This window comes from Schistocerca nitens, chromosome 2 (genome assembly GCF_023898315.1).
Source record: "Schistocerca nitens isolate TAMUIC-IGC-003100 chromosome 2, iqSchNite1.1, whole genome shotgun sequence".
Classification (NCBI taxonomy): Eukaryota; Metazoa; Arthropoda; class Insecta; order Orthoptera; family Acrididae; genus Schistocerca; species Schistocerca nitens.
Window position 1 is genome coordinate 395,654,607 of NC_064615.1, and position 18,001 is coordinate 395,672,607.

An 18,001-nucleotide genomic window follows, 5' to 3' on the forward strand; every position below is an offset into this window, starting at 1 on the left:
GATGGTCCGAAGGATTGATTCAGCATGTATGAAAGTCAAGCTTTCGAGAAATTAAAAGCAATGACGCCAACATTAAGACTGCAATGGAAATTGTTCTGTTAAACCCAGAGGAGAGAGTGATAGGTACCTTGAAGGCCTCCACGACTAGGAGAAAACTTGTCTCATGCGACTGAAGAAGAAGTGGGACCCGACAGGCAAGACGTGTGGCACCCAGTATTAGAGTTTAGCAGACATTTGGAAGACTTGCCGTCAAATAAGGCAGAATGGATAGTCATCGTTCGTTCGGAAGTGGCTAAGAAGCGACTATCATAATTGGCTTGTAGAATCTATGATTCGTGATACATACCACCAGACTTTCGGAAAAAGATCACCCACACAACCCCGAAGATGGCAGGGGCAGATAAGTACGAGAACTATTGTAGAATTAGTATAATGGCTCTTTCATTCATGATGCTGACAAGAATAATATACACAAGAATGGAAAAGAATACTGAAGATATGTTATGTGGCGATTGTTTTGGCTTTGGAAAACGTAAGGGCACTAGAGGGGGCAGTACTAATGTTGCTGTTCGTTATGGAAGCAAGAGCAAAGAAAAATTAGTACATGTTCATAGGCTTAGTCGACCTGGAAAACGTGTTCGACAACGTAGAACGGTGCAAGATGTTCTGAGAAGTAACTACCATTGACGGAATGCTGCCCTTCGAATTACGGAGTGTAGTCATAACATTGCTACCGGATGGGAATTGTTGCAGGCTTCGCAAGCAGTCGTAGACTGTGGAAGATCAGAGCTCCAGACTGATGCAACTATTCCAACAAGCACACATAGCAAAGATTGCTCTAGGCGGTTGTTTACCTCTGAAGACGTTGTTATCACACCACCATCAACGAGACGAGTTCCGGACGTCAATCGAGATGCCCGTTAAACTCTGAAGTTTTAAATTGAATGCGTGATATATGTCCTTTTTGACATGTCCCTAAGAACAGATACCACGCATTCGCATAACTGATTCGTCTCGATGGGCAATGAGTCTACAACCTTCAGTGTGGATGCACATCAATGTTCGACTTCCGGCGGGCATCTGAAATTAGCGAAGATGGAGGACTCGAACATGGACGTGTACATGGACATAGAAACTTGTACTGAAATACAGGAGGATATGCAACGAATTGACGCATGGTGCAGGGAATAGCAATTGAATCTCAATGTAGACAAGTGCAATATGCTGCAAATGCATAGAAAGAAAGATCCTTTATCATTTAGCTACAATATAGCAGGCCAGGAACTAGAAGCAGTTAATTCCACAAATTATGTGGGAGTAGGCATTAGGAGTGATTTAAAATAGAATGACCATATAAAATTAATTGTCAGTAAAGCAGATGCCAGATTGAGATTCATTGGAAGAATCCTAAGGAAATGCAATCCGAAAACAAAGGAAGTAGGTTACAGTACGCTTGTTCGCCCATTGCTTGAATACTGCTCACCGGTGTGGGATCTGTACCAGATAGGGTTGATAGAAGAGACAGAGATCCAACGGAGAGCAGCGCACTTCCTTACAGGATCATTTAGTAATCGCGAAAGCAATACGGAGATGATAGATAAACTCCAGTGGAAGGCTCTGCAAGAGAGACGCTCAGTAGCTCGGTACGGGCTTTTGTTAAAGTTTCGAGAACATACCTTCACCGAGGAGTCAAGCAGTATATTGCTCCCTCCTACGTATATCTCGCGAAAAGACCATGAGGATAAAATCAGGGAGATTAGAGCCCACACAGAGGCTTACCGACAATCTTTCTTTCCACGAACAATACGAGACTGGAATAGAAGGGAGAACCGATAGAAGTACTCAAAGTACCCTCTGCCACACACCGTCAGGTGGCTTGTGGAGTATGGATGATGGATGTAGATGTAGATGTAGAACTGGGGACAGCTGGCGCAAGGGGGGATGTAAGTTGGCCAGGAAGCGTGCAGAGATAGTCCACGGATATAAGATAAACACTGTGTCTGGATGGTGCAGTGGTTAACGCAGCTGCCTAGTAAACAGGAAATCACGGGTTCTAGATTCAGACTGACACACATTATCACTCCTCGCCGCTGATTTCACATAAAGTTCTGATACATCTGATATGTTTAATTCTTTTTCTTCCCTTCCTTTTCTCCTCCCTCCAACTTCAATTTATATGATCTGAAGCTTTTGTCATCTACAAATAGTTACTCAGTCTCACAAGATAAATCTACATGCCAGACGTTTATAAGCATTATAGGTGGTCAAGGAGAACTCTGGATCATTGTCAAGAGCAGTCACAATTAATCCCTAAATATATTGCGTAAGGGCAGTCAAACCAGTTCAGGAGGGCAACTTACTGCCATCGATGAAGAATCGTGCTCTGTCACCATTACAGACAATGCAAGGGAGGAAGCTGCTATCGATTTTACAGTAGGATCTGCCCTGACCTAACAACATTGTCTGCGACTGATAGTCGTTCTGCGTCAGTTTTCGGATGCTTTCCATTCCAGAGTGGAGGAAAGACAGACCGACTGCCTTTGGTAAAACACCGTATCTGCACTGAGGAACATCCGCTATCGCTCATGTAAAGTACCGCCGAATGAACATCGTATAATCTAGGAGAAAATGAGCAATACGCTTCAAGATGATGTCACTGAACTTTCAGAGAGTCCTTGGTTCTCTCTAGTAGTCCTCATGAAGAAGAAGGACGGCAGATGGCGCTTCTGCGTCGACTACTGATGACTAATCAAAATCATGAAGAAAGATGTTTATTCAGTGCCGTGCACTGATGACACCCTAGATTGCTTTAAAGGAAGAAAGTATTTTTCATCTATGGAAATTTTGACAGGCTACCGGCAAATCGAGATTGACAAGGCAGGCTGGGAAAAGACTTCCTTTATAACTGCTGAGGCGTCTATGAGTTTAAAGTTATGTCGTCTGGACTATGTAACGCTCCAGCCACCCAAATGCACAATGGACAATCTGCTTCAACACCTTAAATGGACGATGTGTCTTTGCTATCTGCATGACTTTGACATTTATCCAAAGACATTTGAAGAACCCTTAAGTTAGCTGACAACCATGCTGAAATGTGTTCAGACTCCAGGTCTCCACCTGAATGCAAAATAGTGCTTCTTCGTCAAGTGAGAAGTATAATTCCAATCAATGACGTTGGAGTTTGTCCCGGTCCATAGAAAATAAGAGCAGTCAGATTTCCCGAATCTTCGGCTCATTCGTGGTGTAAGATGTGTTTTCGGAGTACTATTGACGATTCATAAAGGATTTCCGGACCCAAGTTCGTCCCTTGCAAGAACTACTCAAGAGGGACGTCAGATTTTCCTGGAACGACGAGCAAGGAACAACTTCCTTGTCCTTAAGAAGGAGGCGCTAGCATCTTCTCCTTTTTTAGAATTGTATGATAAGAATGCCGAGACAGAATATCACACAGACACTAGCGCTTTTGAAATAGGGGCAGTTCTAGTATAAATTCAGGGAAGTGCTGACACAGTGATAGCTTATGCTTCCATAGTAATCCCTTCGTTAGAGATGAACTATTCTACAACCGAGAAAGAGTGCTTTTCAAAGAATCCTTTGGCAGAACGCAGCAGTTTGTATGAATTCTGTAGTACGAGTGGCTACGACTGGTGGGGTCTCTATCGATCCGTTAGATCCTATGTGAGCCACTGTAAGGAAAGCCAAAGACAGAAGCAGTTAAGAGAGCTTTTATAGTTTTTATTTTATTTTTATTATTTTTTTAATGTCAGATCGGTTGCCAAATTAGAACTAGAAAATCAGATGAAGCTCTGTCCTGGTGTGTTGCACAGTGTTTATAGTATGGCCATCGAGCATGTCAGAGCACACTTTCCAGTTCTGAGAAAGCAGTGAGGACGTAAAGATGCCTAGAAAAATCGCCGTGTGAGACATATGTGCTGTTTTCGATTTCTTCATGGTGAGAAGCTCCTCCCGATTTCCATGCATTCCACGTAACATATCTATGCTGAATGACGGCAAAGTGCGGCAGTGTTGCAGGAACTTTGAAGTAGGCTAAGGAACTTCATATATAGTTGATTAGGGAAGGAAGCGAGTGACAATCAATCATCTTGTTTAGCGAGTGGATCAAGTGATTCGAAAAAATCGTCTACGAAGAGCAGTTTATAACAATGAAGAGGAATATTGTGAATAGGCATTCTTCTTTTACAGTACAATGCTTAGCTGCACGCAGCTGTTGCAACAAATATGCGCTTATGCGCCTGCACCATTTTCGATGGGAAATGTTTGATTACCCACCACCATCACACAGCTCAGACTTAGTTCCCTCTGATTTTCATCCCACATGAAACGGTGGCTATAAGGACAGAATTTTCCCATTGACAAATAGCTGCAGACCAGTGCAGAGAACTGGCGAAATGCATGGGCAGCTGCGTTCCATGACAAAGGTATTGGAATCTTGGTACAGCTGAACAAAAAATGTCTAAGTCAGAGCTGGGACAATGTGGAGAAGTAGCTAGAAGGTGTAGCTAAATGCTGTAAAAAAAAAAAAAAGAAAAAACCAATAGGGCCTAGGAAAAAAAGTATCGTTTGTGCATCCCGGGCATCTGCTACCAATCCCACCGGTAGCAGCGCCATTCCACCGAATTGGAATCTATCTGTTGGGGAAGTTCCCAAAATTGATAAATAGGAATCGATAGATAATAGTCTGCAGTGACGACCTGACCACTGATGTCATCATTAAAGCTGTGCCGACTATCGAAGCTCCAGAAATTGCATAGTTCATTATAGAAGACATCATTTTAGCACAGGGCACACTGTGTGATGATATCTGATCATAGAAAAGGTTTCCAGTCGAGACTAGTAACAGAAAAAATTTCACAGGTTGATAACTGCGCACCATCCGGAGACGGATGACCTGACAGAACGCTTTAATAAGATTATTATATGTGTGGTGTCTTCTCTGTCGGACACAACTGGGCACTAAGTTAAATTCAGTAGCGACAAGTGAAAATTTGTGCCGGACTGAAATTCAAACCTGGATTTTCCACTTTGTGTGATCGGTCAACTCAACCACTGAGGCTGTTTGGACACACCTTCCGTCCAGTTCAATTTCTCAACTTGTTCAACACTATACATGTAACGTCCGCCGTCCATTATCGTCAGTGCTCGCAGCTTTACCGAATTCCTACAAGAGTTATATGTGTGGTGTCTGTTCTATCGGATATATAATAATACATGTGTAACCTGATGGTAGTGATAACTTCAGTGCGGATGCATACTATGTCCAAACTCTTGTGGAAATCAGGTAAAGCTGCGAGAAATGAGGATAATGAACGGTGAACGCTACATGTGTTGTGTACAAGCTGAGAATTTGGGCTGGACGGTAAGCGTGTCCTAATAACCAAAGCGGTTAAGGCGACCATTCGCGTAAAGCGATAAATCCGGCTTCGAATTACAATCCGGCAAAAATTTTCACTTATTGCCACTGAATTTAATTCAGTGTCAAACTACGGCTGGGATCTTAATTAATAAGACGTTGGCAGATTTATTCTCTATGTACGTTAATATCGAACACAGAAATTGCCACACAATATTGCCAGTAGTGTCATTCGTGCATGACAATACATGCTTCCCACCATTCTTTCTGCTCCACGGTCACGAGGTTGAAACGACAGTGGACGATACTGAGGATGACTATGTGGAACATATCAGGACCGAAGAAGCAAGGCAGCTTGCTAGCATAGGGATTCTGGATGCCCAGGAGGAAGAGCGAGAGCAGTATAAGGAGTGGCCAGAGATATACAGCTTGGAGGCTCGTATGGACTTCTACGCCTGTGCGGCAAGTGGGACTATCAGAGAAGGTACTGAAGCGCTGCTTTGGGCCGTACAGTCTCCTTCGTCGCTTATCGGACGTCACATATGAAGTAGAGGATCATGATCCTTCATCAAGAGCAGAAAAGAACGGAGACGTGGTCCACTCCTTCGTGAGAAATCCTAATGGTTGTTTAAACACTAGCATTCTAGATGTTTGTATAAGTAACAGCACTCTTCGCACGAGACGTCGTTCTGTTCTGGATGTACGTTGGTGTTTGTAATAAAGGTGCGCTTAGTTATAACTTATATTTAATTCACTAATCTGCTTTCACATTTTTACCTGAGTGTGGTTAGGACATGACAATATTACTGCTTGCACAGTGGGTTCTTCCATATTTCCATATACCTCTGGGCATTTTCATTTTTTTAACATTGCATAGGTGCTCAAAACTCACATCTGTTCATAAAACAAAGATCGAACCAGTTTGTCTTCTTATGTCTTCAGTTGGAAGGCCAATGTATGTACCCCATGACTCATTTAGTGTTCTCGTCCTCCGCATAAGTGGCGAATGTCGGATTATATTGCCATTTATTGTCGCTAATGACGTAGAACATTTCCACCCGTTCATTGTGTAGAGAAACCAAGATGCGTCGCCACTTTATATTTCATGTAAACACCTGGGCCAGTTAACGCTGATGAATCCAGCTGCACCGTGAGATAACAGCCGCAGAGCTTTAACTAATGAGACTGTAAACACCGCCGCTGCATACTGGTGATCTCTTTGTGATTTTCTGACTTCCCCATGAAGATCGTGCCACATGTACTATCGTCTGAAATAGTTTACTCGACTTACTATGTGATCGAGAACGTCTATGACAGTAACGTAGTTCGGCGTTAACAGATGTATCAACATGACTCGAAAAATTTTAGTCACCAATACATCGGCTTACCGATTTTCCAGATCAGTGGAAACGTAACACTACACTCACTTCGAGAAAATAAATGGCTTCTAGTCAGTTACTGTAGTGCCTGAAACGAACGAGTAAAGTGTAAGTTTGTTTGCCAAGAAAATTGCAGGAGCGTTTTGTTGTCTGCTTGTCAATGGCACAGTAGAGATTTAAGAGGACGTGAAGAGAGTCTCTGCTGGGCTTTGCTGTTTTTCTCATCAGTTTTCTGACCGGCTCGATGTGGCCCACTACAAATTATTCCTCTACTCTGCCAACTTCTTCATGTCACTATAGCACTTGCACCAACCGTGTCAGTTATTTGTTGGACATGTTCCAGTCTCTATCTGCCTGTATGGTTTTTATCCACTACAACTCTCTCAAGTAAGGCAGAAGTTTTTCCTTGATATCTTAATACATGTACTGTCATCCTGTCGTATAATACCAGTAATGAACGAGCATTTCACGATGAGAGATCGTAGACGGAATCGTTCCTCGACAGCCCTGTATACGTATTGGTCTTCTCAGCGTCATAATTGGAACCCTACTGAACACTGATGGAATATCCTAAGAAAACATTGCATAGAAACGACAATTCTAAATTATCAATGGATGTGGTACGATAAGCTTAGGATGTACGCATTTGAAATTCAATTTATTTGAGATGAATCTGTAATTCCGTAGCAAAAACCCCTAAGAAGCAGGAAGCAGTGGGCTTGTCGAAGGGTGCCCTTCAGTGATCACCAGATATGCAGGAGAACCTGGGACCGACTCATCTCGAATAGCACCAAGAGGACCGTCGAGCGTACCGTCTCCAGCCCTTTATTACCTACCACTGTATGCAGTGGACCCAGAAACGAATGGTGACTGTAGTTTCAGCTTTGTCTTTGTACCTTCACCTGTTAAATGAGAATATTGATTATAATAAAAACAGTGTGCTACCACTCACGTCACTGTGAAAGGTTACAAGCCGTCTGGCTTGCCACTTTCCATTTATACTAAATTTACCTGCCACTTGTCACAACTGGCGATATGAAGGACACTTCAGTTGCTTCTACTTAAACTCTCATTACGTTGATTTATTGCGGCGAAATATATTTTATAAAATTTCAGTGGTCGCCAGTAAAGGGGCTAATACCTCCAGCCTGTGAATACTTGAAAAATGCACAGCCCGAATGCTGCTCTGAATGCGGCAGGTGTTTCGTCGGCACTCAAAGCACTTTGTGCTTGCTTGCGCGGGTCAAGGGACCACCGACGGAAGGTCACGGAACCTACTGGTCCTTTTCACTAAGTCGGGCTTAGCAGCCTGTGGCTCGATTCACTCCTTGAGATGTCCGAGGGCAACAGATTCAGGTGCTTGCTGCGACACCACAATTTATGGCGGAAAAGTACAAGTCTGGAATGTGGTTTGCCCTCGGGTAACTGAGAAGCGTAAACTATGGTCTGATTCGCCCATCGCCAGCTGACATCAGACGGTAATTTGTAGGACAAACTAGCGAGGAAGACGTGCTCTGATTGGCACTTGACTGACGACATTCTGGGGCAGGGGTTTGTTAAATGTGGCACTGGCTCGCTATTGGCGTTCTTTCCTGATTGGCGTTTGTAGCCAGATTGGTGCAAACTGCCGGGTCGGAAGCTGGTGGAAGAAAAAGAGACACTCCTGGTTTGCGTTGGGATGGGGACAGACAGCTAGTTCCAGACGCCGTGGCACCTGGACGTGTCCCAGTCCTGACGAGCGAGGTTCTGATTCCCCACTACGACCACGGCCCCCCGACTTACAGCCACAGCAGATTGGTGAGAGTATATCGCAGCACGGCTAACTAAATGGGGGTTCATGTTTATATAGGAAGAGTACTGTTGCCACAGCTCTGCTAAACCCGACTCATGCCTTAGTACCGTTTCCTACGATGTTCAATCTATCACTGGAGTTTCTAAACGAACCGTTGGTTTGTAGTGGCTTAATGATTTAATGTGCAGCTAGGATACGGTAGCAATCCCTCGACTTGCCTGTCTTGTTAGTTGTTGTCAGCAACTAATTTTGTTTTTCGTAGAATGTTGATACCAATACTTTGTAATTATTTAACATAATAAATGTTTGTTAATGTTTCATTAGCATTTTATTTGAAGGAGAGCATAGTTCCCTTCAACCCACTAATTTATTCTATTGACTGAACGGATAGTCATTATTATTATTATTATTATTATTATTCACGTAGGGGCCCAATAGGCCCACACGAGGTACAATTAATCACTGTCCCTTTGATGGTGGCCTTCTTTTGTGTCCAAATTTGTTTCATCCTTTCAGAATGAAGTCTCTTTCTTTCATCAGACTACGGTGTCCCAGTCCGTTTTCTAATTTGCATCTGACCAACTTTCCAATCAAATATCTTTTGACTAAATGTTTTTCTATCTGTAACGTCTGCCTGAGTTATGCCCGCTACTTTAAGATCCTCCTTAATCGCAGCGATCCATTTAACTGGCTCAATTGTGGCCTTACTTCTGTTTTCGTAGCATTCTACTGCTTGTTTTGTCAGCGTAGTGGGTGCAATTCTGTTAAAGTGCCCATAAAATTTTAGTCCTCGGTTTCGCATGTCACCATGTATGTCTGTGTATTCTTCTATTTCCTTATTACTTCGCAGCCTGTAAGTTCCTTCGTTAGTAATTTTGGGGGCTAATATTTTCCTAATAATCTTTCTTTCTTTTGAATTTCTACCCTATCCCTCTTTCTATTTAAAATTAAAGTTTCTGCGTCATAAAGTCATTCAGGTTTGATTACAGTGCTGTAATCCCTAAATGTACTGAATGTAGAAACTGATTTGTTATTAGAAATATTTTGTGTTAATCGGAATGCAGTTGCCATTTTTTGACAGCGAACCTCGTTTGCAGCTTATCAGACCGTTTTCTTGTATGATTTCCACCAAGTATTTAAATTGAGAAATTCTTTTTATTTTTTCATATTTCGTTTTCAAAAACGTTGGTGCTTGTTTGTTGCGTGTCATATATTCCGTTTTTTCGAATGATATTTGTAGTCCTACTGTTTCCACAAGTTCTTTAAGAACTTCAATTTGTTTTTGCACTGTGGTAATATCCTTAGTTAAAATCGCCAGATTATCTGCAAAGGTGAGGCAATCTTCTCTAATATTACTTCTACCTAACTTGATGGACTGATCTATATTTTGACTTAACTTTTGCTCTCGCCATTCTGTAATTACCTTTTGAAAACACAGTTAAATAGTAATTGGGAAAGTCGTCTCCCTGCCTTACACCAGACTTTATATCAAATGGTTCAGAAATTTCTGCCATGAATTTATTTTTAGAGCTAGTATCGGTTAACGTTTTCTTAATCAGTGTTAGAGTTTTATTATCTATCCCTTTTTTCTCTAAAATTTGGAAAAGAGATTCGTGATCAACTGAGTTGTAGACCTTTTTAAAATCCACAAATATACATACAATATTGTTGGTAGAAATCCTTTGCTGCCTAAGAATTAGTTTTAAATTAACAATTCGTAGTGTAAAGCCTGCTTGGTAGTCACCAGTTTTAGGCTCTAACTGTTCTTGGGCTCGATCCAGTAAACATTGTGAGAGAATTTTGTATATGAACGGGAGAAGAGAGGTTTTTCGGTAATTATTAACATCGGTTCTACCCCCTTTTTTATGCAATGGATGAATTAGGGCACTTTCCCAGTCCTCAGGCATTTTCTCAGTTATCCAGAAATGTCCTATTACTTTAATGAACCTTTTTATAGTGTTAGGGTCAGCTGATTTTAGTGGTTCTGCCATTAGAGCGTCTTCTCCAGATGCTTTATTGTTTTTTAGTATCTTAATTTGTTTAGTTATTTCGATTTCGTCAGGTTCTTTAGAGTTAGGGTTGGTGTCATTAGTTTTCTGTGGTTGGAATTTATTCTCTGGTTCTGGACAGTTTAATAATTTTTCAAAATAATTAGTAAGTGCCTTACAATTTTCCTGGTTGTTAAGAAGCAAACTACCATTTTCATTTTTGAAGCAAAGACTTTGAGGTTGGTAACCGGTTGGTTTTGTTTTGAATATCTTATAAACGTTTGGGTATTGTTCTTTTGGGAGTATTTCCCGATTTCTAAAAGTTGTACGTTTTCGTAGTTTCTTTTAGTCAGTCGGATTAATTTAGATGTTTCTTTTCTTACAATTAGAAAGGTGCTGCAAGTATTTTTAGTTTCGTTACTATTCTAAGTTTTGAATGCCTCATGCCTACACTTAACTACTGTTTCACAATCCGCGTTCCACCAAGGGTGTTTTTGTTTCTTTCTAGGCGGAATTAAATTTTGTGCTGTTTTGATGAACTTTTCTTTTAGGCTTTGCCAATTGTAGGATTGTTTCCTGTCAAGTTCGCTTGTTAGAGTTGGAGTTATTTCAGCAGTATCAAATTTTGGGATAACATCTTTTGTTTTACCTTTATTCGCGTTAAATAATGGTTAGAATCAATATTAGCCCCTTTCCTACGTTGAACACTTAAAATTTCTTTGTAATTATGGTATGAAATTGTTACATGATCGATTTGACATTCCCCAGTAAATGTACTGGATGCCCACGAAGTTTTTGTTTAGAAGCGTTCTATTTAAAATTTGTTGACATGATTTTAAAGTTAAAATTTTTGCAAATTTCAACAAGTCTTTGGCCATTTTGGTTTCTCCATTTGAGGGCAGGAAATTGGCTCACAGTTTGCTTATATTTTTTTGTCTTTACTTAAGTGAGCACTAAAATTTGTGACATTGTAGTGTTATCCGTCGACATTGGCTGGCGTTGAAGTACCTAGTGACAGAGTCACTGCTTGGCAAATGCCTCTTATTGTTAACGATAAGCGACCTGTTGTCCTGCCTGCTTGGGCGGTAAGCCCTCTATTTTCAGATAGTGTGGTTACACACTCGAGCTGCTTACGACCCCTCCAACAGCGAGCTTACTATGTGAGATACAACTTTTCCTATCGCCAGGCAGCTGCTTCCTTAAACGCTTTCTTACCTGCCAGGTTGTTTCTTACATATCCTGATATATTTGAGAGTTTATACCTTAGAACCAAACGAATTGATAATATTTCCTTCTCCTCCATTCTTACAGACTCAATTGAAGCTGTTTCTTCGTCTTATAGCAGACCCAATAACTTTCAGATGAGCCGGTTCGACGAGTGTGGAGCTACTTAGTTCTTGTGATCCTAGTCTTACTGGAGATATTTGTCCTTTCACATGATTTTGATTTGCAAGATCATAAGCACATGTCGTTAAATTAGTGGGAAGGCAACTTACGGTACCTGAACAGAGAAAGTATCAAAAACGAAAGTTCTCCACGTAATTGAAAAAGAAAGTGTGCATTTGAGAATACTAGGTGAAAGATGCAGTGGGCTGGGTACAAACTACAAAATTAAGATTTGGTGCATTTTGTGCTGGAAATCAGAACGGAAGAGAAGACACATTGAAAGAAGGCTATGATTATCTATCAGCTGGAGAAACATATAGGAACCTACTCAATGGACCAACTGAAGCCAAGGGCCTGTTATCATGAAAGTTCATAGAGGGACAAATCAGCCAGAAGGCTGAATCTCAGGACTAACGTTGCAGATAACGGTGAGAGACAAAAGTGCATGCACGGAAATGAACGAATGTATTGTTTCTCGAAGTAAGAGAAACACACAGAATCTTACCTCACATGGACGGAACTTACTTTACCTGTTCCATGGCTGACGAATGGTAGGTACGACGCCCATGATGTCGGAACATGCAGTTCTTCATCCCCACAGTAGATCAAAGAAACAAATTTACCATTAGATAAAAGACGCTTATTAGCATGAGAACTGTGGTGAAGGCCGTAATTTCAAACTGAAGTACAATTACTTTGAATCTTCCGAGGTAACCGAGTCCTTACAGTGCGAGTGTTGTAACGATGAAAATTACAGCGTCGCACACAAAAGTAACATTTGAAGATATTTCATCTGTTTCAGTAACGGATGCACCAACTGCAGCATCAATTACGTATTGCTCTTTCAGGATGATTCTGCGATCGTATAAGGAGGTACCCCTATCCCGAGGAAGCAGTTTGACATATGACAAACCTATATAAGATAAACAAAGACCGTAAAAATACATTCTCTTTTTGTTTTGTAAATCGACAAGGGCGTTGAGGTGCTGCTGCCTGTGTTTCGGTTGTGCGAGAGAGAGTCTTGTATCCACTCCAGCGTACTCATCATCACGTTGAGGGAGGGTACTCCGGTCTACTAGCAGGGAATCTGCAATTTAATGACTTCTGAGTGAATTTTTGCCTTCTTTCCTTATCCACAGTATCTTACCAGACAACAGCCTCTCTTCTGTTATATTCTCTTGTACATTCTTCCGTGGCTGAGCACTTGGCGTGTCTGACTTTCGTCTGCACAATCCCCGGTACCATAAAATATTTTCCTTAATAGGAGGACTGGAATGGAGACCACTCAGCCTAGCAGAGGCCTATAGCGCATCACAAGAGTTTAGTGAGCATTGTAATAATATTTCCGTGAGGATCCGATCAAGTTGTAATTTTCATTACCTCCCACCTCAAACGAACACTTTTTTATGCGAAGTTAGTGATCGTGTTAGTTTACTTTAAGCAGGCGTACAATTTGATCGACAAAACAATTTGGAGGAATTCGGACGCTATGTGAAAAATAAGAATTTCCTCTAGAAAATCATGACTACATCTGTGTAATGTATTTTCCAAGTAAGCTACAGTTTTCGAGTATGATGTTGACAATATTAATGATTACCTCAGGTGACAGGAAAAGGGGACTGAGTGGCGGTCAGAAAATTAAGAAGGAAACTGAGGGAAATGGCACTGAGGAGATATTGACAGTTGTGATGTTCGGAAACAATATCCAAATCCATGCAATTATTAATCATGTGGCAACACTAAAAAGGACAAAGAAGCAGCCAAAATACGCGGCAAAATGCTTCAGGAGATGTCGGCGAAGAAATGATGTCATCTCGGAAGGCTTCAGACATCACAACCAAAAGCAGAGCCTTAGGTACGCAACAAAATCAACTCTACGGATCATGGAAAGCAAGTGCAGAACTATCAAGAAATTGCGAACATAAAGTTACCTTGTGGAATTCATAATGATGATATGGCTACCGGTAAAGCACAAAGCAACTTTAATAAGCTTAGAAACATTCATAACAAGTAATCGATTTCAATCGTTCTAATGAATTCCGACACAGCTACATCTTATGCCTAGTGCGTCACTGGATTGCAATATTTAAGGTTCCATGTGTCTTTCGAAGATGCATACTATACCTCCCCTAGAAGTAGATTAACGTTTGATCTCACGAAGCTGAGTGATTTCCTCTCTAGTCGTCCCGATAAGGAAAAATAATTGACTGTGCCTTACGATAGGGAATCAGAGCTTGCTGGTCGTTCAGCTGCGGAAGAGAGCACGTGAGTACGTAGGGAAAATGACGATTATATCGGGAAGGATTCCACGGAGTAGGAAAAACGGGATAATTTAGAGTATGACTAAATGATGAACTGTGGTACAAGAGTAAATAAATCAGATCAGACTGCGAGAAGATAACGCTGTACTTCTCTAAAGTCAGTAGAAGAATGACATCAGAGAGAATAGCTAGGAAGATTGTAGAATCTATGAAAAACAAGAAAGAATTGTTTGAAGCAAGTCTTGAGGATATATTAGAATAGGAGCCGGCTTACAACAGACCGGAGTACAGGAAGACTGCATGAAATTTAGAAATCCTGAGATACAGTGCTAACTGTAGTTCGGAAATACTAGGTATTCTCTTTGATTTAACAAGGCTTTTTATGATGGATCGTGCAGTACTTTTGCATACGTTGGAGCATTATTGGATTAGGGAAACGCTCAACAATGGTTCACGTCTGCAAAGGAGGGAACAGAGTGTTGCCCTTTAATGTCAATAAACAGGGAAAATATTTGAATCTGACAGGCATTATGTAAAGTGGAAAACGAGACATGGTTTTACTCCTGGTCCATTCGTATTCTTGATATAAATCTGTTATCAGCCACTAGACATGACGAGTCTTAAATAAATTTTCTTTTTTTAGTTGACAAAAGTGTTGAAGTAAAATACGTGGAATTTAATTTAAATGATCTATCGATTGCGGTAACGAGTCTTAAATAAATTTTCTTTTTTACGTTGACAAAAGTGTTGTTGTAAAATACGTGGAATTTAATTTAAATGATCTATCGATTGCGGTAGTCGGTAACGTAAGCACTTAGCTTAACAGTAATAGTATGCAGTGCATACAGCGTGGTTATAAAAAAAAACTTTTCGCTAGTTGAGAGATCCCCCGTGATCGGAGGACAATGAAACTTTGTGGAAACATTTGTAAGTACATGCGGAAGAAAAATAACAAATAGACTATTGAAAGAAACACGTTTTAATTTCCACAAGAGAAGTTAACATTTGTTAATTGTTTACCATGTTTACGTTCCAGGTTACAAACTTTTTGAACGGTGGACCATGGAATGTTCAGATGTCGTGACCAGTACCGATGCCTAACGGAAAGTCATGACCGTAACACTAGTAATAACGCAAATCCTGCAGCGCACAGTGTGAACATCGTTCCTATAAAGTCTAGTACCCAAATGGTTACTAGTTTTCCGTCTAAACTGGCTCAAATAGCGTAAGCTTAATTATTGTCAGCGTGTACATTTTCTCACGAGGAATACTTGTGGAAGCGAAATTTTATAGTCCCATGGAGGTCATACAGTCAGTGTCAACGACTATTTTAGACTCTTAGATGAAAATCATTTTTGGAAGTATCTCGTTCAGGATCTGATTCGTAAACTGAATGCTGCATGAGCGAATCTCCACTGTATTTGACACTGAAATGCGAAGGGTTCTTTACGTTCACGCTACAGTATCTCATGGTATCATATTTGGCTCAGCAGTGCGCACTCACCAAGAATATTTTCAGTCCATAAAAGGACGGTCAGGAAGATCTGAGGAGTCAGTTGGCTGCTGTTCAGGTATCTCTAAATCGTATAACTCTGCGAGATTTGTTGTAGACAATACTGACTCATACAGAAGAAACTGCAACATCACTTCAGCGAACACTGGACGAAAAAAACAATTTGCAGATGGGTAGCACTTTCTTTGTCACTATACAGAAAGGAATGTACTATTCAGAAGGTTTCATTATCAGTAGGCATCCAGAAAAACTGAAAAAAATTAGTGATGAACTTCAACTCTTCAAATGTGAATTGAAAGATTTCCTTGTGGTACACTCCTCCTATTCTGTATAGTAGTTCCTCACAGTAGCTGATTACTATTTTCTGTAACGAGATGTTTATTTGTGAACTATCTCCAAATTTTTCCTATTGTATTAATTATTTAGTCTCTTTTTTTCTATAAATTTCACAAACAGCTGGAAACTATATACTGACTCGTTTCATGACCAAGTAGCTTTGACGCTCAGTCCCCCACGGAACATGCTAAATAAATAAAATAAGTAAGGAGCAGGAAATTGGCGGACATCACTTGCAGGTGGCTAATGGAGAAGTCAGCGTTCCGCAGCAGTAGCGCTGCAGTGAAACTTGGAGGAGCTGTAGCGACTCACGAGAAGAAGAGGACGGACAGCGGGTTGGCCGTCTTGCGCGGGTTGTGGCGGGTGCGCTTCTTGCCGGCGTCCATGGCTGCCGGCGTGTGGTGGCTGGTGGCTGGTGGCTGGTGCTCGGCGCTTGGTGCTCGGTGGCTGGCGCTTGGTGTCTGGTGTTGGTGCGCTGCGCGACGCCTGGTCGCCAGTAAGGGCGGCGGGCGACGCCGCTGCGTATATAGCGGAAAGCAGTGCGGAGTGTCGCTTATCAGAGCGGCAGGTGTGGGCGTGTGCGAACAGCGCGAGGCCGGGAGGGCTCAGACCGGGCGCTATCAGCTGCTGGCAGGACGTGCGCTAATCGCTATTTCAGAACTGCTTTCTAGCCTGTTTTCACTCTGTGGTTCTGACATCCGGTCTGTCAGCTATGCGAGGACTTTGCTGGATGCTAGTATATGCTGCAAATACACTTGCCTGCAGTACATAATGGTCAAATACCTAGCAGCGTGCAGGTTCACCTTTGCAGTTAAAACAAATGCAATTCACAGTGACATGTCCAAGGACAGGTGACGCAGTCCTTGTAGATAAAACGGCTCTAAGCACTATGGGACTTAACATCTGAGGTCATCAGCCCCCTAACTAACCTAAGGACATCACACACATCCATGCCCGAGGCAGGATTCGAACCTGCGACAGTAGCAGCAGCGCGGTTCCGGACTGAAGCGCCTAGAACCGCTCGGCCACAGCGGCCGGCTACATTCACTCGCACAGCGCTTACTTGCAGTCGTTTTGCCTTGAAGATGACAGAGTGTGATCGTGTATAAATATCGGCGGTTGTCGACAACGTCACCCGGCTGCATCCCCGTAAGTTATTTGAACAAAGTAAAATCTTTCTTCCTACATCTCCGAAGGGGAAGTATTATGGAAATAGAAGTGGGCGTAGGTGAAGATGAGAAGGGAAATATAATACTGCGTGAAGAATTCGACAAAGCACTGAAAGACTTAAGTCCAAACAAGGCCCCGGGAGTAGACAATATTCCGTTAGAGCTACTGATAGCCTTGGACGAGCTAACCATGACAAAACTCTTCCATCGGGTGAGCAAGATGTATGAGACGGGCGAAATACCCCCAGACTTCAACAAGAATATAATAATTACAATTCCAAAGAAAGCAAGTGCTGACAGCTGTGAAAATTACCGAACTGTCACTTTCAATAAGTCACGGTTGCAAAATACTGACACGAATCCTTTACAGAAGAATGGAAATACTGGTAGAAGCGAACCTTGGGGAAGATCAGTTCGGTTTCCGGAGAAATGTAGGAACACGCGAAGCATTACTGACCCTACGACTTCTCATAGAAGAAATGTTAAGGAAAGGCAAACCTACGTTTATAGCATTTGTGGACTTAGAGAAAGCTTTTTGGCAATGTTGACTGGAATACTCTCTTTCAAATTCTAAAGGTGCCATGGACAAAATACAAGGATTGAAAGGCTATTTAAAATTTGTACAGAAACCAGATGGCAGTTATAAGAGTCGAAGAGCAGGGAAGGGAAGCAGTGGTTGAGAAGGGAGTGAGACAGGGTTGTAGCCTATCGCCGATGTTATTCAATCTGTATAATGAGCAATCAGTAAACGAAGCAAAACAAAAATTTGAAGTAGGAATTAAAGTCCAAGGAGAAGTAATAAAAAA

General features: G+C 41.6%; 1 protein-coding gene across 1 annotated transcript in view; it reads right to left on the minus strand.

Annotated features, from left to right (window-relative positions):
* The window catches only part of LOC126236242 (ATP-binding cassette sub-family C member 4-like), a 180,777-nt gene extending 164,294 nt beyond the window's left edge, over positions 1-16,483 (minus strand). Inside the window, exon 1 of the mRNA XM_049945385.1 lies at positions 16,339-16,483. Within this exon, the coding sequence (XP_049801342.1) occupies positions 16,339-16,412 (74 nt within the window). The 5' untranslated portion in view covers positions 16,413-16,483. The remainder of the gene's footprint in view (positions 1-16,338) is intronic.
* Positions 16,484-18,001: the final 1,518 nt, after the last annotated feature.